Source organism: Bos taurus, chromosome 9, assembly GCF_002263795.3.
Source record: "Bos taurus isolate L1 Dominette 01449 registration number 42190680 breed Hereford chromosome 9, ARS-UCD2.0, whole genome shotgun sequence".
NCBI classification, from domain to species: Eukaryota; Metazoa; Chordata; class Mammalia; order Artiodactyla; family Bovidae; genus Bos; species Bos taurus.
This window is the reverse complement of record NC_037336.1, coordinates 68911475-68935658: the sequence shown is the minus strand read 5'-3', so window position 1 is coordinate 68935658 and position 24184 is coordinate 68911475. Positions and strand designations below refer to the sequence as shown.

Here is a 24184-nt window from a genome sequence, read left to right as displayed (position 1 = left end):
GTTAAATGAAGTAAAAATGTGTAATGTGCCTAGTGGAGCTCCTGGCACAAAAATGCCCTCCAAAAAGTTTACCGCTGTGAGTATTAACAGCACTGCGTGAATTAATCCACCAAAGGTAAGTAATGGGAGATTCTGCCAGGCTGAGCTGTGTTCTTGTGAGAACTTGCAGAATAGAATTCTGTACCATTATGAACTAAGTTACTTGGGAAGCCTGTATGGAAAGTTTTGACTTCGGATTGTATAGATGCAACTTTCCTGTGAGCCCTGCAATGTCAGGAACCCGATATGGTCTACTCATCCATCGTAAGTAAGGTGGCCAGTGTAAGAGGCAACACAGTTTTTTCCTAAGATTCTTGACTACAGGCTTCCTTACCACAGACTCCTTGATGGACTTCAAGGGTCTAGGCTTTCTCCCAATATATGCAAATTTACAGGTATACTCATTTTTCCTAGAGATTAAAAAAATTATTCCTGGCTCTCATTAAATTCTCAAAAGGCTCTCTGTTACCTCAATAGAGGTTTGGAATTTCTGCTCTTAACAATCTGGGTTTTGGAATATAGATTTGAATTTTCTTAACAGAATTTCAATCTGGTGGTGATGGTGGTTTTTGTTCAGTTGCTAAGTCGTGTCTAACTCTTGGCAACCCCATGAACTGCAGCACATCAATCTTCCCCGTCCTTCAGTGTTTCTTTGAGTTTGCTCAAACTCATGTCCATTGAGTTGGTGATGCCATCCAACCATCTCATTCTCTGTTGTCCCCTTCTCCTCTTGGCCTCAACCTTTCCCAGCATCAGGGTCTTTTCCAATGAGTCAGATCTTTGCATCAGGTGGCCAAAGTATTGGAACTTCAGCTTAGCACCAGTCCTTCCAATGAATATTCAGGGTTGATGTCCTTTAGGATCGTCTGATTTGGTCTCCTAATTATAAATAAAATTTTTAGATATGTACTTCCTGTTTATGTTCTGTGACTCATTTGCCAGGGTGAATGCCTTTGCATAAATGTTGATAAACAGAGGCTGCTTCTGATGAGCACACTAATTATAAATTCAGAAAGCAAGACTCAGGAACATTTGTTTGGAAAAATTCTAACTTTTTATAAACAAGTCAGAAAATTGATTTACAAAATGTGTTTAACAGTTATGACTGATTTCTGAGCTATAGTTTTGCCAAAGGACTTAGATTTCAAAGAAAAACTGTTGTTGGTGTGTGAAAGTGTATATCTATTCTTTATTTTCCAGTTGCTACTATAAGATATATAGAAAATACTGGAGGTTGTTACCTGGTCACACTACTTATAAATAAGTTTTTTCTTTAAAGGATTGTGAATAACACTAGAGAACATAATGTGTGCCCTTCCCTGCCCCATTTTCTGTTTTACCAACACGTCTAAGCTTAGAATGTGAAGAAACGGTCATGGACTTGTAGTGTCCCAATGCCACATTTCCAAATTACCAACACAGTTAACAAGATGGATGATATCAACAGCTTTAGATTTGCTTTGTAAAACAAATTTGTTGTCGTTGTTGTTGAATAGGTGGCAATATAACAGCACTTACAGCATCCATTGTTTTATTGAAAGTCTCATGTCGGGGAAACAGAATTGAGAGTTCATTCAGATACTAGAACATTAGAAATAAGGTTAGTAACTATTGAAGGGAGACCACTTAGGAGCATGTTTGGCCCCTAATGAAATGCTTTGGTGTATAGGAAGAAGCAATATAGAATGAAATATGAAGGAGACCACCAGCCTGGTCTCGGGGAGAGCAGCCATGAACAGGAACCTGCTAGACTCTTAGCAGGTGGCGAGCAAAGATGTGACTGGGCAGCTGATTGGCTGCAGTCTGTGAGGGACTCATGAAATCCAGTACAGTGCCTTCAAGCAGATGGTAGTAAAACGCTTGGCCTTGGTCTCTCCATGAGAAGACTAATGTTTCTATTTCTCTCTGCATATAAAAGCATTCATGACTCATGATTTCTTTAGAAATTCCTTGCACTCTTATCTTACCCAACAGCAACAGAGAAGTCAGGTCCTGCATTGCACAACTAGGTTATGCTAAAAATCCATATGTTTAGAGCTCCTCTGTTCCCATAGTAGTTGACATGCATTTTCTCTGCTAGGACAACGGTGGTGGAATGCACCCACCAGACTCATCAGTCAGGCTTCACAAGTGCCTGTTGCCAAGAGAAGTTGGAGCAAACCTTGGTGGCCAAAACTTCTACACCTTCTGTCAAAGAAAGCATTTTTACAAAAGCTGATTTCCGCCAGAGGCTATAACGAGATCCCTCCCAGAATTGAAGGAATATTGTTACTCCTTCCAGATGGCATGCACACTTACGCTAAATTACCTCAGTCTGGAAGTCCCAGCAGATATTTTCCTTGTAATCAAATACAATAAAACCCAGAAATGAGTGTCTCCAGTTGAACAGTGAATTTCATATTATGCAGTAAATGCAAGTGGAGACTGATAAGTCATTGGATGTATATGAGGATTTGGAGAGTGAGGGAGGCGAGGGGAGAGAAGCAGAGAATAGCATTCTCGCTTTGCGTCAGCCACATGATTTCTGTGTCACTACATAAATGCATTTCTTTCAGGTGAACAAATTCATTGTTTTATAATCAGTCTAATAGCCTGTTGGATTCATATGCAAACATCGGTATATAACCAGACTTAGGACATGTTAAGTGTCTTTTGCTAACATTAACTAGGAAACTGTGATGAGCAAGGTAGTAATTTTAACTACTACTTTGAATTGAATGTTTCTTCTCAATTACCTAGATTGGCTCTTTGGGGCTCTCACTGAAAGAATCCTGCTAGTGAAATTTCTCTCTCTCTTTATTTTTTGCCTGCCTCCCACCCCATCCCACCCCCATTCCACCTCTCTAGATCATCACAGAGAGTAGCATTGACATTTATACACTACCATGTGCAAAATAGCTAGCTAGTGAGAAGCTGCTGTACAGCACAGGGGCTCAGCTTGGTGGTTACTGCTAGGGAAATGTTGACTTCTTTGCATATTTAGAAATGCTCCCTGATGTTTGGTTTTCGAGACAAGGTCTTGAGTTATTCTCCATATGAGTTCCATGAACATTGTGTTCTTTACTTTTCTCACCAAATGGCCAGTATTTCCAAGTGGTGTCATGCTGAAAGCTACCTTCATGATGATCCATATCCAGTGAAGAGAGGCTCTTCTTGTGGGTTCTCACAACGATGATGTGATTTGCAAAAGCAACTGGAAAAGGGGGAGAAGCAAACCAACAGCCAGAAATAATGCCTGAAAAGGTGACATTTATGCCTTGCTGAATGTCAAGAAGAGGAAGTGGGAACTCACAGTGGGAATCCACAGGCACTCATCTTTTGCTATTCATTTTATCTCTACCAGAGTTTCTTCACCTCCAAAGTCAGAATAATGCCAGCTTCCACGAAATTACATAATAATGATGTTGAAGAATTTTAGTTTGAAAATAATGCCCTTCAGAGTAGACATGGTTCTATAAAAGTTTGTTACAAAAGTTTTTAAGTATCCAGTCCATGGACCCATCCAGCACAATCTTGGGACTCTGAAGAACTGCTGATTAAGCTGAGTCTCATAGCTGTCTTCTTGGACAATAGCTGCCACTTTTCAATATAGTTTGGACCAAGCATCTTAATATTCTTTCTATCTCGCTGTGGATCTGGTTTATTTACCTACTTTATTGCTAAGCCATTGACTGTTACTCTCTGACCAGCGGAAATCCACTGTGCTTTGGCCACTGATCAGTCTCTGACAGTCACGTCCGCTTCTTTCTCTGGTAGGGGGAAGAGCCAGCGTTGAGACTGTGTTGGTGATCAGGAGTCTGTGACAGTTCTTCATTAACTGAAAGGAAAAATACTAGTTAATACTTCAAAGGCAGCTGAGCGCCACTGGTCACTTACAGCTCCTAAGATGTAATTGGCCAGCACTTCTATCCTGGTGGTTACAGAAGTCATGGCCATCAGAGCAACTACTACTGCAGATCTCTCCTTTGCTTCTCAGCCTCTCCCAAAAGAAATGGAAATGCTTATTTCTAAAGAATGGTCATGGTTAGACTGGGCAAATTACCACTGTAATAAAGATCGTTACATGTTAAGTATATTTATATTCAGTAGATTAAATGTTGATTAAATCTATTAAGATTTCCACATTCAATAAACATTTATTAAGCCTGTCTAATGTACGGCCTAGGGATATGGAAATGAGTAAGAGAGGGTTTCTGTCCTGCTCCTCCCCACCAAAAATGTGTTTCAGCATTTAGTCTTTAGATAAATCATATTTGTCTCCGCTTTACCTTTTGGTACTTTTGACTGAAAACTGAGATGCTAATTTTCATTTACTCCTTAATCCCTTAAAATATAACTTCACTTAAAGCTACTGAAATATTAAAACTTATCAGTGACATCGTAATTACAAACTGGTGTCATTTTCTAATCCCCAGTTTCCTCCCTCTGTAGCATTTGACATGAGCTCCCTTCCCATGACCCCCACGCTAATCAGGCTCTTCCCCTTGGCTTTTATTATGTAGCATCTTTCTGTATATCCTTATCTGCTCTGGTACTTTCACCCATTACCTCTCTTGCAATAATACATTTGATCTTTAGCCCTGAAATCCTGACAGTTATCCTTTGAGATCTTCCTGATACATCAAAAAAAAAAAAAAAACAGCCTTCTTTCTGACTACCACCAACACGCATAACAGAAACTATTGTTACTCTTAAAAGTTTATTTTCAGAATTATAATTAATCAAATTATCGAAGCCAGAGACAAGGAGTTTATAATCTCATAGGAGATAATGCATGTTTATAGCATTGAACCTGAAAATATTCTTTTTGGCCCACAGGTCAAATCCTAGCAATTTATTCCTTGCCAGGCACTTTATATGCCACGTACCCCAGGACATGAGCACTCTCTCTGACTTTCTGTGATTCCACATTGCTTGTCATCTTAGTCGAGAGAGGGTACATTTGAGTTGGAGGCTATCAGGTCTTAGGTTACACAAGCCTCAAGTTTTAACAGCTAATGTTTGTTGATCACTTTGGTGCCATACACTGTGAAAAGACCTTTGTGGGTCTTGTTTAATTCTTATGTTGTAGTCACTTACTCTTAATTCACAGATGAACAAAAGAAGGTGTAGAGAATCAAAATGAGGCAGTTTGCCCAAGATCATAGAAACTGATGGATTTAGGATTTGATCCCAGGCAGTCTTGACTCTGGAGAAGGCAATGGCAACCCCCTCCAGTACTCTTGCCTGGAGAATCCCAGGGACGGGGGAGCCTGGCAGGCTGCCATCTATGGGGTCACACAGAGTCGGACATGACTGAAGCGACTTAGCAGCAGCAGCAGCAGTCTTGACTCCAGAGGCCATACTCTCAGCCACTCAGTTTCACTGCCTTTCCACATAGATTATTGCTAGTTCAAAGGTATTGCTTCAGATAGCCCATGCCTTAGGTAATAGACTCATTGCAATATGAGTAATTGCTTCCCTCATTCTTCATTACCAAAGATGCTTTGAATGAGGAGCCAGGATACAAACTAGAACTGAGAATGGGTGATCTGAATAATGACACTGAAAGAAGAGAACTAGAAGCATGGAAAACTAGCGGGGAGAGACCAAAAGGAAATCCATCATTCCTCAATGAGCTAGCTATCCTGTAAACCAAGTGTCTGTGCCAGGCTCAATGCAGAGAGCAAGAGAAATAGCTCGTAATACTGAAAGAGCTTGTAATTTGGCCATTATTGCATTTTAATGGAACTTTTAGGAGAGCATAGAGAGATTAGACAGGTGAGAATAGGCAAGTGGCCATGAGAACATAGAACATCGGAGTTTGTAATTGAAGATTATTCTTCAGGCAATGACATTGTCTCTGTTGGGCCACAGGTGAAGAAATGTAGTCTCCTTGATTCAGAGATAAATCTTCATGCTGAGGAATCACCATCATCAATAATTACCCTGTTAAAGAGGTTGATTCATCCCCTCAAAATTTTTGTAAAATTCTTGCCTTTAAATTCTCCCACGTTGGTGATAAGCTTCTTTGCCTGGGCTGAAAGTATTCCTCCATTCAGCAGATACTTACTGAACACCTACTCTGTGTTCAATACTCCAGGGGTGGTGTTTTAGCTGAGAGGGCTATTTCTGGAGCCAGATAACCTGTCTCTACCATTTTCTAAGTGAGTGACCTTGGGCAACTTACTTAATTTTAAGTAAAATTTTTAGAATTTATTTTTAAGTAAAGGTAAATTTGTCTTGAAGTTTAATATGGCTATTGGCTTCCCAGGTGGCGCTGGTGGTAAAGAACCCGCCTGCCAATGCAGGAGATATGAGAGACATGGGTTCGATCCCTGGGTCAGGAAGATCCCCTGGGGGAGGATATAACAGCCCACTCCAGTATTTTTAGTGCAGGTATATTTTAATGATGGTTATTATAATGACACAAACGCTGTCTTCTGAGAATTCATATTAATAAATCAGCAGGGGTCATAATGACTGAACGTTGTTCAGAAAAGGCACTGTTAAAAACCTTACATGTATTACCTCACTTAATCCCCACACCAACCCTACAGCTACATCCTGCTATTAATTCTACTTTACAAGTGAAGAAACTGAAGCTTCAAGAGGTTAGGTAGTATGCCACTTAATTGGACATGCATCTTAAGTCACGTTGCTGCAGCTGCTGATGATGCTGCTTCTGCTAAGTCTCTTCAGTCGTGTCCGATTCTGTGCAACCCCATAGACGGCAGCCCACCAGGCTCCCCCGTCCCTGGGATTCTCCAGGCAAGAACACTGCAGTGGGTTGCCATTTCCTTCTCCAATGCGTGAAAGTGAAAAGTGAAAGTGAAGTCGCTCAGTCTGTCCGACTCTTGGTGACCCCAGGGACTGCAGCCTTAGTTGTGTCCAACTCTGTGCGACCCCATGGACTGTAGCCCACCAGGCTCCTCTGTCCATGGGATTCTCCAGGCAAGAACACTGGAATGGGGTGCCATTGCCTTCTCCAATGCGTGAAAGTGAAAAGTGAAAGTGAAGTCGCTCAGTCTGTCCGACTCTTGGTGACCCCAGGGACTGCAGCCTTAGTTGTGTCCAACTCTGTGCGACCCCGTGGACTGTAGCCCACCAGGCTCCTCTGTCCACGGAATTCTCCAGGCAATAATACTGGAGTGAGTTGCCATGCCTTCCTCCAGGGGATCTTCTCAACCCAGGGATTGAACCAGTTTCTCTTATGTCTCCTACATTGGCAGATGGGTTCTTTACCACTAGCACCCTGGGACAGTGAATGTAAATGGATTATTTTATGGAAAGGCAATGCCAAAGAATGCTCAAACTACCACACAGTTGCACTCATCTCATACGCTGGTAAGGTAATGCTCAAAATTCTCCAAGACAGGCTTCAGCAATACATGAACCGTGAACTTACAAATGTTCAAGCTGGTTTTAGAAATGGCAGAGGGCAAAACTAATACAATTATGTAAAGTTTAAAAATAAAATAAAATTAAAAAAAAAAAAGAAAAAGAAATGGCAGAGGAACCAGAGATCAAATTGCCAACATTCGCTGGATCATCAAAAAAGCTAGAGTTCCAGAAAAAACATCTATTTCTGCTTTATTGACTATGCCAAAGCCTTTGACTGTGTGGATCACAATGAACTGTGGAAAATTCTGAAAGAGATGGGAATACCAGACCACCTGACCTGCCTCTTGAGAAACCTGCATAAAGGTCAGGAAACAACAGTTCAAACTAGACATGGAACAACAGACTGGTTTCAAATAAGAAAAGGAGTACGTCAAGGCTGTATATTGTCACCCTGCTTATTTAACTCTATGCAGAGTACATCATGAGAAACGCTGGGCTGGATGAAGCACAAGCTGGAATCAAGATTGTCAGGAGAAATATCAGTAACCTCAGATATGCAGATGACACCACCTTTATGGCAGAAAGGGAAGAAGAACTAAAGAGCCTCTTGATGAAAGCGAAAGAGGAGAGTGAAAAAGTTGGCTTAAAACTCAACATTCAGAAAACGAAGATCATGGCATCTGGTCCCATCACATCATGGGAAATAGATGGGGAAACAGTGCAAACAGTGGCTGACTATTTTTCTGGGCTCCAAAATCACTGCAAATGGTGACTGCAGCCATGAAATTAAAAGACGCTTACTCCTTGGATGGAAAGTTATGACCAACCTAGACAGCATATTCAAAAGCAGAGACATTACTTTGTCAACAAAGGTCCGTCTAGTCAAGGCTATGGTTTTACCAGTAGTCACGTATGGATGTGAGGGTTGGACTATAAAGAATGCTGAGCGCCAAAGAATTGATGCTTTTGAAATGTGGTGTTGGAGAAGACTCTTGAGAGTCCCTTGGACTGCAAAGAAATCCAACCAGTCCATCCTAAAGGAAATCAGTCCTGGGTGTTCATTGGAAGGACTGATGTTGAAGCTGAAACCAGTATTTTGGCCACCTGATGTGAAGAGCTAACTCATTTGAAAAGACCCTGATGTTGGGAAGGATTTAAGGCAGGAGGAGAAGGGGATGACAGAGGATGAGATGGTTAGATGGCATCACTGACTCAATAGACGTGAGTTTGGGTAAACTCCGGGAGTTGGTGATGGATAGGGAGGCCTGGCGTGCTTTGGTTCATGGGGTTGCAGAGTCAGGCACAACTGAGTGACTGAACTGACTGACTGAGGACTCTAATCACTTTCTGTAAAGATTGTTTGATATGTTAAGAGAGCTTTTACACAGTTGATTTATTCATGCTTTGACAGACCAGTCAAGAATCACCACTCCCTCAATGAAATCTTTTGACAAATGTATATGTTATGATCTATTGAAGATTAGAGTACATACTTAACAATTTTTCTTTAAAGCCCTCAATTTTAGCTGTGTTTTTCTTCAACTAATTGTTACCAAATATGTTTTATTTTTAAATGCCCAACCTGTAAGATAAATTGCATATGTTAAAAAACAACAACAAAAGGTTAGGTAGTGTGTTAATCTGTCAATGTCCCTTTCTTCACAGGACAAAATAGGAATGATTACACTTGCCATAGCCCTGGTTGCAAGATTGATGACATGACATTTGACCATCTGTTTACAGTTTTTAAGTGGGAGCTGCTAAATAGAGATTCAAACTGGTGATATTTTATTTGGGGCCAAGTGATCTCTTTTGCCCTCAAACTGGAGAGAAGATATATAACTGCTTGCCCTTAGGAAAACAGTTACAGAAAGAACTATAATTTTTAAAGCTATATGTTCTCAGAGGTTTTTTTTTTTTTTTTTTAATAAGAAAGGGAAATTTGGAATTAGGGGGATTGGATCCACATAAAAATGAAGGCATGCCTAGTTTAAGGTTGTCTGCTCACACTGGAAAATGTAATCAGAAATGACTCCAAAAAAGGATATGCAGATCCTAAATGGGAGCAGAGAGAAGCAAAGGAGGGTAGGAAGACGTACTTCAAATTTGATTTTTGGTTAACACGACATCATCCAACTTAAGGAATATTACTGGTTTTTGTTGATATTACTAAAATAACTATTAACCTCTCATATTAGTCTAACATTTGGGTACATTATTAACGCTTAGTCAATCAAACTATAATGCAGTTTCATTCTTTTCAGTTACAGCAGAATAAATAGTCTAAATCCAGGACCCAGCAGCCTGTGGCCCAACCACTTTAAGCTTCCTGAGGTTTCTTTTTTCTCCCCACCTTAAGACCACAGTTTCATAGAAAAGTCACACCAAGCCATCAGATATCTATTAGAGCTTGACATTTACTAACACTCTGATAGCACAATGATGGCATGTTTCCTTAATAGAAGTTTAATGGAGAAAGAAGTGTGTGTACACACACTCACAAGGACTTACACACACATGCACCCCTGTCAGGCAGACACAGCAGACCATGTAACACCGTGTATTGTTTGTGAATCTATTGGCCTGAGAGAGACAAGCAGTCATGTGTCCAAATTGCTGATTCACAGTTCATCTGTCTTTGGGGGGCTGCAGTGAAGGATCCCTGCATCAAGTCTTCAGGGCCTAGTGTACCATCCACACTGCTGGTGAGATCAAACTTGCCATGTTCACCCGTGAAGGTATCTTAAGAGGGCATTTATTGAGGGGTCCCTGCACACTCAAAAAAGATGTGATTCCAGGCCTCCCAGAAAGACGGATAGTCCATGGACTTGTTCAGATGTGTGCCGTGGGAAAGGACCTCTAACCCCTGCCCTGGCTGGCTTCTCACTTACCCTCCATCAGCTTGATCCTGAAGTAGGCAATGAGAAGGAGCAGCAGCAAAGTCACAGGCAGGAAGATGCCAGAGAACAGGAACCAGCCTGGAAGCTCGCTCAGGAGCTCTGACAGCACAGGGCTCATTGCCAATCACACAGATCCCCTACCCCGGGCCAGTGGGGTTTGCACTCCAGGTGAGGTCAGCTTCGCTCAGAGGCTACACTTGTTTTCTCCTGGGGCTCTGGCCTTTGCTCAGCACATCTCGGTGGAACTTTTTGTGGACTTTGCTCTATTTAAACAGCCCCATGAATTCTGAGAGGATTGCTGGCAGGTTACTCTGTAACTCAAAGTATAGTGGAATTGAGAGTTGATTCTCCCAGGCCATTCCAGAGATGACTGTTTATTTGGTGAGGTTGGGAATGACACTAGGAGGCCTAAATTTCTTTGTAGCCAGTTTATTTGATTTGAAAAGTACCTGACTTCAAGCAAACCTGTTTGTTATACATATGTGTATATATATGTGTGTGTGTATGTGTTAGTTGTTCATTCACGTCCAACTCTTTGCAACCCCCTACACTGTAGCCTGCCAGGCTCTTCTGTCCATGGAATCCTCCAGGCAAGAATACTGGGAATACTGCCATTTCCTTACACTACCAATATATTCCCAGATGTAGAAAAGAACTTTTCCTACATTCTCTAAATTTCAGAGAAAAAAATCACCATGTCAATATACCTGTGTCTAGAAAACCTGAAATTTCCTTCATACAGAGTTCTTTCCATTTATAAAAACTCTTCCCAGTATGTCCTGCTCTGAATGCTTTTCCAAGCAGTACACTGGTTTGTTCAGTTATTTGACAAATACTTAATTCTGCTATAACCCAACCTCTTGACTAGATGCTGGATGTATAAGAAAAAATCATGGTACCTGCCCTCTGAGAGTGGAGATGGACACAGAAGGAGAGAATGGCCACAAGACACGATGATGGAACGGATGGCAGTATGGTCCCCGGTCCTTCTCCCCTTGGTGCATCAGTTTGTGCTTGCTGCTTTAGCAGCTGGCACCCTCCGCTGTCCTCTGCTCGCACATTCCTGTGGCCCTCCATTGGCAGTAGAAGGTGCCCCCTGAATGACAGTGATGTGGCTTATGTGGTAACTACCAAGTTTCTCAGAAAAGACTAAAAGGGCAAGGGTAGGAGACTGTGTTGACATTGGCTCATACACTGAGTTGAGTTGCCATCCACTGAAGCTTTAGTGGAAAAAAAAAAAATTGAAGATACCAGTCTACTAAACTAAAAGCAACTAAAAAGTCACTTCTATAATGAAAAGTCTCCTAGAGAATGTGGAAAATTTGGGGAGGGAGATTGGTAGCCACTCCTTGGGGTGATTTCTCTTTTCACGTTCTAACCTTCCCCATGGCCACTTGGTGCCTGCCTTAGTGAGTGGCTGGCAGACTCTACCAAGGACAAGCTGTTGTCACCGCCTCCGGAATTATCTCACCGAGGGTTTCATGTGGCTATGCAGAGTCTCTGTCACAGCTGTAAAGTCTTCACCCTGATCTATAAAACAGTAGAATGGGGAGGGTCTCTGGGATGCTTAGCTGGCTTCCTAAGCAGTAAACAGTAAATAGACTTCTGACAGACCTCTCCCTGAGTATTTCATATTTTATTATAAAGGATATTGCTTTTAAAATTTTGATTCCTGGTTGTGGCTGGTATTAATAGTTTTCTTCATTTATGAAAAATACCACATCACTGGGAACTTTTAGAAGATTAGATATTAGGATTTGTTAAACATCCTTTAGAGCTTAAGAACTTTTTTCAATAAAGGCTATTTTCCAAATTCACTCTGGTTGCTTGGGTTATGCTAAGTAGGTCTAGCAGATAGAAGGATGGAGATGAAACACTGGTAATCAGCCTATTTTACTAACCAGAATCTGGGGTGGGGTTCAATAAAGTGTGCAATTAACTACCATAATGAGAGCAAATTCTTTACTTACATTTCAATTTAAAATTCTTTTCAGCATGTGGTGGGAATAATCATTAATGTCTTTGGAAGATGTATATCTGTGAAAATAGAGGGACATGTTACATTAGGGGTTAAATTCTCCTGTTATTTCCTTAGTAGTAAATGAGCCCATTGTTGATTTCCTTGACAATTTCAGGCACAAGTGATCGCAGATGTTGATATAAAACTTCTAGAGGATGACTTAGTGACAGACGGACAAAGCCTTTTTTACATAGTTGTGACCTACTGAAGGTGATACCAAACCCCCCAGGCCTCTGACTTGAATTCTGCATTCATCTGAATAAGTCATAAAGGATGACTCATTTCAACGACATGCCATAGGGCAGTGAAGGTTCTGAAGTCCATCAGTGGAAGACGCCAAAGTGCCATTGCTGATATCTAGAGAATCCAATTACATAGAGCAGCAAAACCAATACAAAAAAAAAGTAAATACAAATGAAACGGACACACTTTAAATGAAGTGCTCTGATTTGATTATATGGGTGATGTTTTGCTCACTATAAATGTAGTCATGACTACTTCAATGTGAGTCTTTTGGGTTGGAAAGCCTATAGCCTCTGCCCCTTGTTAACTGCCCTTCTGAACTTGGCTCATTAGTGCATGTCAATTAAAGTAGTGTCACTTGGCACCAGTACAACAGTCAACACAAAATAAGGACTCTGAAATCATGTGGTAGTAGCAGATTATAAGGTGTTCATTCAGCAAAAAAGGTAGACATGGAAGTGACAATAAAGAATTTAAATTCTTTGCGAACTTTGAGACAAGGTCCATAGGACTTCATTTATTTATATTTCATGTAACTAATATTTATTGAGGGCTTAATATGTGCCTGGGAGGCACTGTGAGCATAACCATGGGTAAGACAAACTCCCTGTCCTTATACATTCCAGTGGGGTAGACAGACCATAAGCAAAGTAGGTAACAATTTTTGAACATGTGTGTTGTTCCAGAGAATAGTAGTTCCGTGTTCTCTTTTTTTAAACTTGTATTTTGTCTTTTTCTCTTTTTTGGCTGCACTGCACGGCTTGTGGGATCTTAGTTTCCAGACAAGGGATTGAACCCAGGCCCCCTGCAGTGGAAGCCTGGGGTCCATTAGGACCACCAGGGAATTCCCTCCCATGTTCTATCTCATTACAGTCTTATAACAATGCCTTTGAAGCAATATCAATTCTGTAAAGCTCATGAAACTTCCATAACTCATCAATGACCACACCACTATGAAGTGGTAGGGTTGAAATTTCAACCCAGACCCCAAACACTTATCCACTATACTCTACTGCCTCTCAACCTCCTAGAGATAGAGTGTCAAGTCATGATAAGCACTCTGCAGGAAAAAAAAAAGAGAGAGAGAGAAGGCAGGACAAGGAGAGAAGAGAATAACTGGAAATTTTACTTTTAGGTGGGCGGTCAGGTTAGGAGTATTAGCCTTCTAGAGCTACTGTAACAAAATCCGGCCGACTGGGTGGCTTAAACAACAGAAATTAATCTTTTCAGTTCTGAAGACTGGACATCCAAAACCGAGGTGCCCGCGGGGCTGGTTTCTCTTGAGATCTCTCATTGGCTTGTAGATGGCTGGCTGTCTTCTTGCTTTGTCCTCACATGGCCTCTTCTCTGAGCTCAGGCAACCGATGTGTCTCTTCCTTTCCTTATAAGGATTGGATTAGAGTCTCACCCTTACAACCTCATTTAACCTTAGTTACCTCTCTATAAGGCCCTGTCTTCAAATAAACTCACTGGGGGCTATGGCTTCAACATATGAGTTTAGGTGGGGTACTCAATTCAGTCCATTATAGAAGATGTCTCTGAAATGCAGGCTTTTGAGCAGAGGCTTGAATGAAATGAAAGATGGAGCCCGTGTGCATACGTAGAAGCATGGAGTTCTAGGCAGAGGGAGCGTTGAGTACAAAATCCCTGAGTTAGGACGGTTTTCAGCTTGAAAGGAGGTGCAGAAATAGACCTATTGTGGCTGGGTCACACTGAGAAAGGGGGAAACTGGTAGAGGATACACTTTGGGGGCTTCCCTCATAGCTCAGTCGGTAAAGAATCTGCCTGCAATGCAGGAGACCCGGGTTCAATTCCTGGGTTGGGAAGATTCCCTGGAGAAGGAAATGGCAATCCACTCCAGTATTCTGGCCTGAAAAATCCCATGGACAGAGGAGCCTGGCAGGCTACAGTCCATGGGGTCACAAGAGTCGGACATGACTTAGTGACTAAACCACCACCACCACGACACTTTTGAGAAACTCTGATCTGGAAGTGGGACAACACTGATGGTAGCTCAAGAAAATGTGCCCACAGGATGGTCTGTGAAACTCATTCTACCACATTTTATTAGACATTGCTTGGAAATGGATAAATGTAGAGAATACTGGGGTAAGTAGATTACTGCAAGGTTTCTTAGAGACTTTAATTCAATAGAGTGCATTGTGAATCTCCAAGAGGGATACAGCATGAGTCTTTTCAGACTTACTGGACCATTGAGGGTTTTTTTTGCCAGAAGAATCTCAGGAGATTATGGCTTGCAGAACATGCTTCTGGGTATTGGCCACCAGGTAAGGAGATTTTTCCAGGCACTCTGAACATAAAGCCTTCCCCTAAGCATCATTTGTGCATGTGTTCTAAGTTGCTTCAGTAATGTCCAACTCTTTGTGACCCTATGGACTGTAGCCTGCCAGGCTCCTCTGTCCACGGGATTCTCCAGGCAAGATATTGGAGTGGGTTGTCATGGCCTCCTCCAGGGAACCCTTTCCAACCCAGGGATTGAACCAGTGTCTCTTGCGTTTTCTGCATTGCAGGCAGATTCTTTACTGCTGAGCCACTGGGAAAGCCCAAGTATCATCACACAGGATTGGTATTCTTAGGTACAGAACAATAGATAGGAATCAAATTATTCTGAAAAAGTATGTTGGTTTTTTTTTTTTTTTGCTTTTGTTTTTGTGATTGTACTAGTAAAGATTGACCCCAGCAGTTCAAGAAGCATCAACAATGTCTTATTCATTAAATTCTCCAAGTATCAGCCCAGCCCACCCTACTTTACAGTTATTTTGTTGATAGGGAAATGTTCTTGTTTCATTCATGAACTTTTTTTTACGGTTAGTTTGTTCACAGGAAAATGGTCCTTGAAATAGATTCCCTATAATCCCATCATATCTGGGATGGTGATAACAATTTGATGTTTCTGGTCACTAACAGGCTATGACAAGAGTGAGTGGCTCTCTGGGAATTGTTTAAGGGTGAATGTTTGCACCCCAGGGTCTCCAGGGAAAAGAGGGCACTTTGACACCCCAAATTACTTGTTGCTTGAATAAATTTGGGGCATAAGAGATGAAAGTTCTGTTCAATGCAGCTTTTCTTTCCTTTCATCCATTATGCTTTGGTCAATCAACACAATTATAAAATAAGTGATAAGAATAGAGACTGATTTATGCTAATTTGAGAGCTAGTGAAGTTTACATTTCAGCACCCCTTATTTTCATGGATCCTTCCAAGACCCAGGGAGGGACACTGAAAATATATACACGTGGTCGCATGTTTTGTCAAGTTTGCAAAAGAAAGATATATTAACTGTAATTTATATCTTTCCACTTCAAATTCCTGTCTGTCACACTCTTTGTGTCAAAGTGTTAGAAGTGTTAGAGCAGTCATGGAAATTTTGGTGGCAGATCTAGGGAAAAGATGCGTTGCTGCTGCTGCTGTTGCTAAGTCGCTTCACTCCTGTCCGACTCTGTGTGACCCCATAGACGACAGCCCACCAGGCTCCACTGTCCCTGGGATTCTCCAGGCAAGAATACTGGAGTGGGTTGCCATTTCCTTCTCCAATGCATGAAAGTGAAAGTGAAAGTGAAGTCGCTCAGTCATGCCCGACTCTTAGCGACCCCATGGACTGCAGCCAATCAGGCTCCTCCATCCATGGGATTTTCCAGACAAGAGTACTGGAGTGGGTTGCCATTGCCTTCTCTGAAAGATGAGTTAGGGACATTTAATTTTGATGTAGGGGAATATTTGTGTGTTTTGCAGCCATTTCTGTATATAGTTAAGTTGTAACTAGTTGTCTTAGGGCAGCAATGACTTTCAGGGATACTCATACCACTGCCTGTACTATAATTCACCTTGTGACCCAAATTTTCAGGGGCAAAAGGTCGTATCACAATTTAAACATGTCTTATGCATTCAACTTCATCAGTGTGTGGGAAGTGGGAGAGCAATCAGATTTGAAATGTTAGGAGTCAGATTCTGTTGTAGAAAATTCTTCCAAACCTCAGGCATGTAGAATTATAAGTGCAAGATTGAATTTCACTCCTGCTCTGTCAAAATGAAAAATTTCTCGTGCAATGTATTCAGCTACATTTTGGTGTTAATTGAGGAGAGTAGAATTTGCCAGAGCTCCTGTGTTTGCAGTAGTACTACAAACAGTAAGTGCATCTTTGTGTGATATTGTACATTTTAAAGATCCCAAAGCATTGCTTTACATTTTAGGGTGTATGATAGATCTTATCTTGACAAAGTGTGGCAGTTTGGGTCAAAAGAGAGCACTGAATTGGGATCTAAGGAAACCTTAGATATCCAATAACAAAAATATATCTTCATGAAAGTTCAAAGTATGTAATATAAGGAAATTTGATTATATGATTATATAGCACAGTATAATGGCAATTTAAAAGCACATTTAATTCCTCATGGAAAGTCTTAATTTCAGATTATTTTTGTGTGTTTCAAAATGATGGATTATACCAAAATTCAAATATGATGAAAAGGAAGCTTCCCAGTGAAGGCCAAAAAAAAAAAAAAGTGAAGGATTGACAGAAGCTTCAGAATATTAAAAAAAAAAAAAAAAACAAAGTTTGTTAGCTTTTTAAAATCTGTAATTTATTTCATTTCCCAGTCTATGAAATATTCACTTTCACCCAGTATTTTGTATTTGCAATTTTGTATTCTTTTCTCTGGGGACTTTCAAAACATATATGCTATAGACCTGCATTATCTGGGTCTGCTGCTGGTAAAAAGAGAAAGTTCCTAAAGAATAAAGCTTGAGACAAGTACTGAAGGACCTTGCTCTAAATTATCTAGTTTATGCTTCTTGCCATCATTTCAGGATACTGACCCCTTCTCCTTGGTCTCTCTGGCTATTTGGGCCTCATAAGTTAGAGGGAGGTGGTGAAAGTGATGCTGCAGACTATGTCAGAGATGAGCTTTACCCAAGCAAGAATGAAGTTTAACCCAGATATCATCAATCAATCTTATGTATTTTTTTTAACTTGAGTCCTCCTTTTCCTGCAATATAGTATTATACTTAAAGAAACATTCCAGAGAAGATAATCCAACATAATGCCATTCCACAGATTTTATAGCCAACTTTTAATATATAAATCTAAATTTTCTTTCTTTTTTTTTAAATTTATTTCTGATTCCCTTTAGAAGAAAATTCCTTGTGACTTCAGTGATATACAAGCAGTAAATCCAGTGTTCATTAAAGTCTAGGGGTTTGCAGTTGACTGACAAATTTATCATTTTGCACCAGCCCTGCTTTCTGTTGGAGAGCTGCAGTTTAGAGAATCACTGTTACAACATAGGTGAAGCTCTTTCCTTAGCAGCTGAGTCGTTATAATGCACAAGTCTGTATTAATCACTAAGGCTAACCTATCAGGTCATTAGTAGAATTCTGGGCCAAGGTGGTACAGGAAAATAACAGCTGTTTGTATAAAGAAACTAGGAGCTCATTTGCACAGCTACTGGAGGCAATAGGGAGATTAATGCATGTTGTCATTTCTACAGGTTTAATTTGACTTGCGTTAAAATAGCATCAATACACATCGCCCCTTTGCCATTCATTCCTCCTGAATGCTGATTAATTTACTCTCATTTTCCCCAGCCTGCTGCCAGGCAGTAATGAGTTGTAGCCATCTGGCAGGCCTATTTTATGTTGCCCACTGCCCCTAAAAAAAAGCAGAGATGGGGACAGTCTTTCATGGGCATCCATCCAGCTACTCAGAGTTCCCAGCCCTCCTCTTGGGGAATGCAGGGCAGATAGCCATCCAGACAGTGGATTCCTGAACTGGCATGCTATGGAGCTGGTGATCCAAAGCCTCCTAATTTCAGAATTGGGAGGGACGTGTAAGAGAGCCTGTATGTCAGAGTTAGCATTAAGTCACGTAAAAAGAGATTTGTAAAGTACAGCTACTGCTATAAAGTGGTATTTTATAGATGCATACTAATGCAATGTACACGGAGATAAGGCTCTTTACAGACATATAAAGCAATACTGTTAATCATGTCTAACTCCTGAAAGAGCAGGAAGCCATCTGGTCTCAGTAATTGCTTCCAAATATAATTTTTTTTCTTTTCATGATGTCTTCAGAAAAATCAGACCAATTACCTCATTATGGGTAAAATAATAAGTAAGACTGACATAAATTTGATTCTATTTCAAGGACACTGTTTTAAAAAATCCAGTTTATTGAGGTATAGTTCACACACAATAAAGTCTATATTAAGAATATAAGAATTTAAGGGACTTCCCCGGTGGTCTAGTGTTTAAGACTTCTCTTTCCAGTGCAGGGAATATGGGTTTGATCCCTGTTCAGGGAGCTTAGACCCTACATGCAAGGCCAAAAATATTGAAAATATAAAACAGAAGTAGTATTGTTACAAATTCAATAAAGACTAAACATGATCCACATAAAAATCTTTTTAAAGAAAGAATATAAGAATATATCTATATTTCAATGTATTTTGACACATTCACATATTCATACGATCATCACCACCATCAAGATACAGAATATTTCTATCAGCCTTCCAAATTGCCCTTGTGGTCCTTCCTGTCAACCTACCCCAACACCGAATAACCTGTGATCATCTGTCAGTGTAGATTAAATTGACCTCTTCTAGAGTTTCCATAGAAATGGAATAGTATGTATGCTTTTGCTTAGCATAATTCACCCCTAGTATTTCACTTTTCAGTAACTGATTCTCCCTTATTGCTAATTAGTAGTTCACTCCATAGAGAAGGAAATGGCACCCCACTGCAGTACTCTTGCCTGGAAAATCCCATGGACAGAAGAGCCTGGAAGGCTGCAGTCCATGGGGTCACTGAGGGTTGGACATGACTGAGCGACTTCACTTTCACTTTTCACTTTCATGCATTGGAGAAGGAAATGGCAACCCACTCCAGTGTTCTTGGCTGGAGAATCCCAGGGACAGGGGAGCCTGGTGGGCTGCCGTCTATGGGGTTGCACAGAGTCGGACACGACCGAAGTGACTTAGCAGCAGTAGCAGTTCACTCCATATCCATTCTGTATCACAGTGGATTTGCCATAATTTATTTATATAGTCACCTGTTGATGGACATTTGATTTCTAAGTTTTATTATTATGAATAAATTTGTGTACATGTCTTTGTGTAGATATATCTTTTCATTTCTTTTGAGTAAGTTCAGAATTAAGAACAGAATTTCTGGGTCTAATGGTAAATGTAACTTTAACTTTATAAGGTACTATCAAACAGCTTCCTGAAATGATTATGCTATTTCACAATCTCACTCCAGTGAGTAAGGAGGATTCTAATTTTTCCACATTCTCATCAACTCTAGGTATTGTCATCTTAAAGCATTTTTATCTGTGCTATTGAATATAGAATGGTATTTCATTATGCATTTAATTTGCACTTCTCTGTATTTTAAAATACAGATTTTATTATTTGTCAGCTGTAGTAAGGTCAACAGATCAGGAAATGATTGCCATTAGGGTCAGCAAGGACCTAAAATATTAAAACAAAAAATATTGAATAAATGGCATGATTAATACACCTGCAGACTAATGATGTTGAGCAATTTTTCACATGTGTATTAACCACTCATACAGCTGCTTTTGTAAACTGTTCAAATTTTTTGCCTGTATAGTATTATTGTGTTGCCCTCTTAATGAGTTCTAACTAAATTCTTTATAAATTCTACACGCAAGTCCTTTGCCAGACATTTGTATTGCAAGTATTTTCTCCCTATCTGGGATATATCTTTTAATTTAATAATGTCTTTTAAGGGACTTAAGTTTGAAATTTTGATGAAGTCCCACTTATCAATTTGTTCTTTTCTGCTTTTTGTGTTTTAAAGATGAAATCTTTGCTTACCCTGAGATAAATATTGATTTTCTCCTATGTTTTTTCTAGTTTAGTTGTTCTAAACACTGCATTTGGGTCTGTGATCCATTTTAACTTAAATTTTCATATTGTCTGAGGTAGTATTCACCCTCCCCATCCTGTAGTCTAGAGATTGTCTTTCAGCAGAAAACTTGGATAATGGTAGGACTCACCTTATTTTTTACCCTACTCCTAAAGATTACAGTTGACTCATTGGAAAAGACTCTGATGCTGGGAGGGATTGGGGGCAGGAGGAGAAGGGGACGACAGAGGAAGAGATGGCTAGATGGCATCACTGACTCGATGGACGTGAGTCTGAGTGAACTCTGGGAGTTGGTGATGGACAGGGAGGCCTGGCGTGCTGCGATTCATGGGGTCGCAAAGAGTCGGACACGACTGAGCGACTGAACTGAACTGAACTAAAAGATTACGGTCATCCACTGTCCAATGTTTGAAAATATTTTTTTCTGTGTTTTATCAATTTTTCTAGTTGTTTACAACAGGAGGGTAATATTGGACCCTGTCACTCCTTCGTGGCCAGAAACAGAAGTAGATACTATTTAATTCTAACTATCTACCAGTTTTTAATTATTGTTCTGTTAAGAGAGGGGAGTTTTGACCAGTGGTTTTCAACCTGTCTCCCATTAGTTTTATTTGACAGTTCCTTAAACATCCAGTGTTCAGGCTGTTCCTTAAGAGGTTCTGACTTAAATGACATCATTTTCTTTAAAACTCTCAAGTGATTATAATGTGTCACAGAAAGTTGAGAACTACCAATTTACTTTTGAAACTTGACAGAACTTGCCAAGGTCATGTTCCTCAGTATCCTGGTGTGACCAAAATGGCTTACAGGTGTACCGAGTCACAGATCTCTTCATCCCTGGGGACAGAGCCCTTGCCCAGCAGGAATCTGCATCCTCAGTTTACCCTGGCATGCCAGGCAAATGCCATCATTCCCCTGTGTTTGTGAATGCAGAACATTGGTGCTTTAGAAGTCAATCCTCCTTCAGTCTCTCATCTTTAGGTCCGAGCTCAAATGTCACAAAACCTTTCTTTGACCCCTCAGGGACCATCCTTTCTCCTTCCCACCCATTCCCTTCATGACACACATATGCCTCTATGACAGCAATATTAGGGTTTTAAGATCTTACTGAAGATTTTAGTCCCTGGAGGGTAGGGGATTCTTTAATATCTTTTTGTCCTTCCTATTACCAAGTAGAGTGTTTTGCATTTAATATTTATTATATTTGGGTAGGCCATTTTGGAGTTTAATGTTTGGAAATGTTTTATGGGCAAAAATATTTCCTGTCTCATTAAAATTATATTCTGTCAAAATACGTTTTTCAGATTCTCCATACGTCAGCTGGGTGAGAGAAGAATGAAAACCTTGTATTACTTATTGTTTTTACTGGCACTTGCACTGGGTTCACGTCTCTAATCTTTTCTCATGATTAATTTTGTCCTTAAGGAGGAGAATTCGGTAGTGCCTTTCTCTCTTTAAGCATGATACTTCAGAAAGTAAAACAGATTTTGATGAATTTTTCTCTTTATACATTTCAGTGTTTTAAGTCCAGAAATTTTTTATTAGATGTGGTTATTTTTTCAAATACACAAATTAGTTGGTATTTATACACAAATTTCAAATACACAAATTCTATGTATATACACAATTTTCAATATACACACACACATATATACACACACAAATATACACAAATTTCAAATACACAAATAAGTTGGATGGAAAATGAATTTCCATAGGGATAATTTGGAAGAAAATGGGGACATTCATTGATATTATTATTGGAATAATCTATTTGGCTACATAACACCCAGCTTCATATGTTTACTCAATTCTTTTTTTTACATTAATATTGACATGTCCAGGATCACTCTGTTCACTAGGGTATCTATTTATAAATTAGGGGAAATCTCCCCCTCTGGGCACTGCTTGGCAAACAGAGCAAAGGCTAGATTGTAACCCAGTCACCTGGGTCAGAAATCCTTGTTTAAGGCAAAATTTGTACAACCTGACGTGGTGACTCTTTGATGACCTCTTTACTTTTAGGACAGTTTATTTCTGTGTAATTTGTTATAGTTCCAGGAGATAAACACAAACTTAATATCCTCCACTGAGTATAAGACACATGAATACTAATTGTGAAATTACATTGGAGGGAGAAATTTAGGACATCTTCACTAGAAATCTCAGGTGCATAGTTGTTCCTGTGAGAAAAAACCAAATGAGATCAAAGATAGAAAATGAGGTAAACATTTACCATATATTAAGGCAGGGGTGAGGGGACCTGTGGGAGCCGGGACACTTTGGCTGATGTCTTCCATTAATGGCATGTTTTGGTTGGCTAAGACACAAAGGAAACAGCACATTTGCCAAGTGGATGAACATGCACTCACTTAGCTTCTGGCCGTGAAGAGAAATGTCGAGCTGTCAGCTGTCAGGGAGGAAGAGCCAAGGACAATAGCAGAAAGTGCCAGAGTAACAGTAGGGAGGGATCACACATAGAGTCCCTCTGTGACCTAATGACTCTGACGTCTTGAACTTCTCACCAGCCATGAAATTTAATTTTGAAGGGATGAGTGATACACTTGCTACCAACCGTGGACGTGATGCCCTGCCTTGGAGCTGCTTCTCAGATTGCTCGCAGGGAAGGGAATGGAACAGGAACACTTATTGAATAGCCCCATTTTATCTCCAGGGCATCAGATGCATTTATATACATTGTCTCACTTAAGACAAATGTTAAATTGTTCCACTATACCTAACAAGCGGAGAAGGCAATGGCAACCCACTCCAGTACTCTTGCCTGGCAAATCCCATGAGCAGAGGAGCCTGGTAGGCTGCAGTCCACGGGGTCGCAAACAGTCCGACACGACTGAGCGACTTCACTTTCACTTTTCACTTTCGTGCATTGGAGAAGGAAATGGCAACCCACTCCAGTGTTCTTGGCTGGAGAATCCCAGGGACGGGGGAGCCTGGTGGGCTGCCGTCTATGGGGTTGCACAGAATCGGACACGACTGAAGTGACTTAGCAGCAGCATACCTAACAAGAAGATGTTTTCATTGGCAGGAAAGACTAGTTGAATATTTCTGTTCCAGGTTTTACTTGATGGAAGTAATGAATTTCACTTAGGCTTGACTACATTTTTCTAGTTGCAAATCACAGTGAATATTGCTCTTAAACAAATGACTTCATTCATTAATGCATAGGTTCCTTTCTTTTCCCACCTACAGGTCCTGATTCTGTCTTCTTTTCCCCTGCTGATATCTATTTTCCCCTTTCTGTCTTTATGGTTAACATCATGTATTGGTAGCCCGCTTGTGTCCTCAAGTCCACAGACCTCATTTGTTGTTAAGTGCTCTCTTCCAATCAGGGCCCCATGTGGGGCTGTCTGGGTTTTTATTTAATAGGCTTCAATTAAGAGACTTATTCGGCAGTTATTTTTTTTTTTTTTGCCTATTTTTCCTTTTAGTTCTCAAAGTAGAAATATCATCACAGCAAAAGAGGAATCTCTGTCTCATCCTCTCTCCTGTTTTATCACAATATTCTTGTTAAAACTGAGTCTGGGCTAATGGATATTCATCTGGGGGGTTAAGTAAACAATTTAAGGGAAGCATTTTGTGTTGGCTATTGTAATTGCTTTCGTTTGTATTAAAGAAATAGAATAAATATAATGTACCACTCAGCTCATACAGGTGATGGAGGGCCTGGTCCATAGGCCTATAGAAGTCGTATCTTAAGGAGGGCTTATGGGTCTTGGGAGTCTGCAG

General features: G+C 40.4%; 1 protein-coding gene across 1 annotated transcript; it reads right to left on the bottom strand.

Moving 5' to 3' along the window:
- Positions 1-1074: 1074 nt before the first annotated feature.
- On the bottom strand, positions 1075-10471 carry SMLR1 (small leucine rich protein 1). The gene is made up of 2 exons (NM_001410412.1): positions 10254-10471; positions 1075-3856 (listed from the first exon to the last, which is right to left on the bottom strand). The coding sequence occupies exons 1-2, from the start codon at positions 10378-10380 to the stop codon at positions 3771-3773; spliced, it is 213 nt and encodes a 70-aa protein (NP_001397341.1). The 5' UTR covers positions 10381-10471; the 3' UTR covers positions 1075-3770.
- Between the last annotated feature and the right edge of the window lie 13713 nt (positions 10472-24184).

What these genes read in the sequence shown, in the direction of transcription:
- SMLR1 (NM_001410412.1), bottom strand. Translation starts at nt 10,380, where the DNA reads ATGAGCCCTGTGCTGTCAGAGCTCCTGAGCGAGCTTCCAGGCTGGTTC. An exon ending in CAGGATCAAGCTGATGGAGG is followed by an intron (nt 3,857 to 10,253) that starts GTAAGTGAGAAG and finishes TTTTCCTTTCAG; the next exon opens with TTAATGAAGAACTGTCACAG.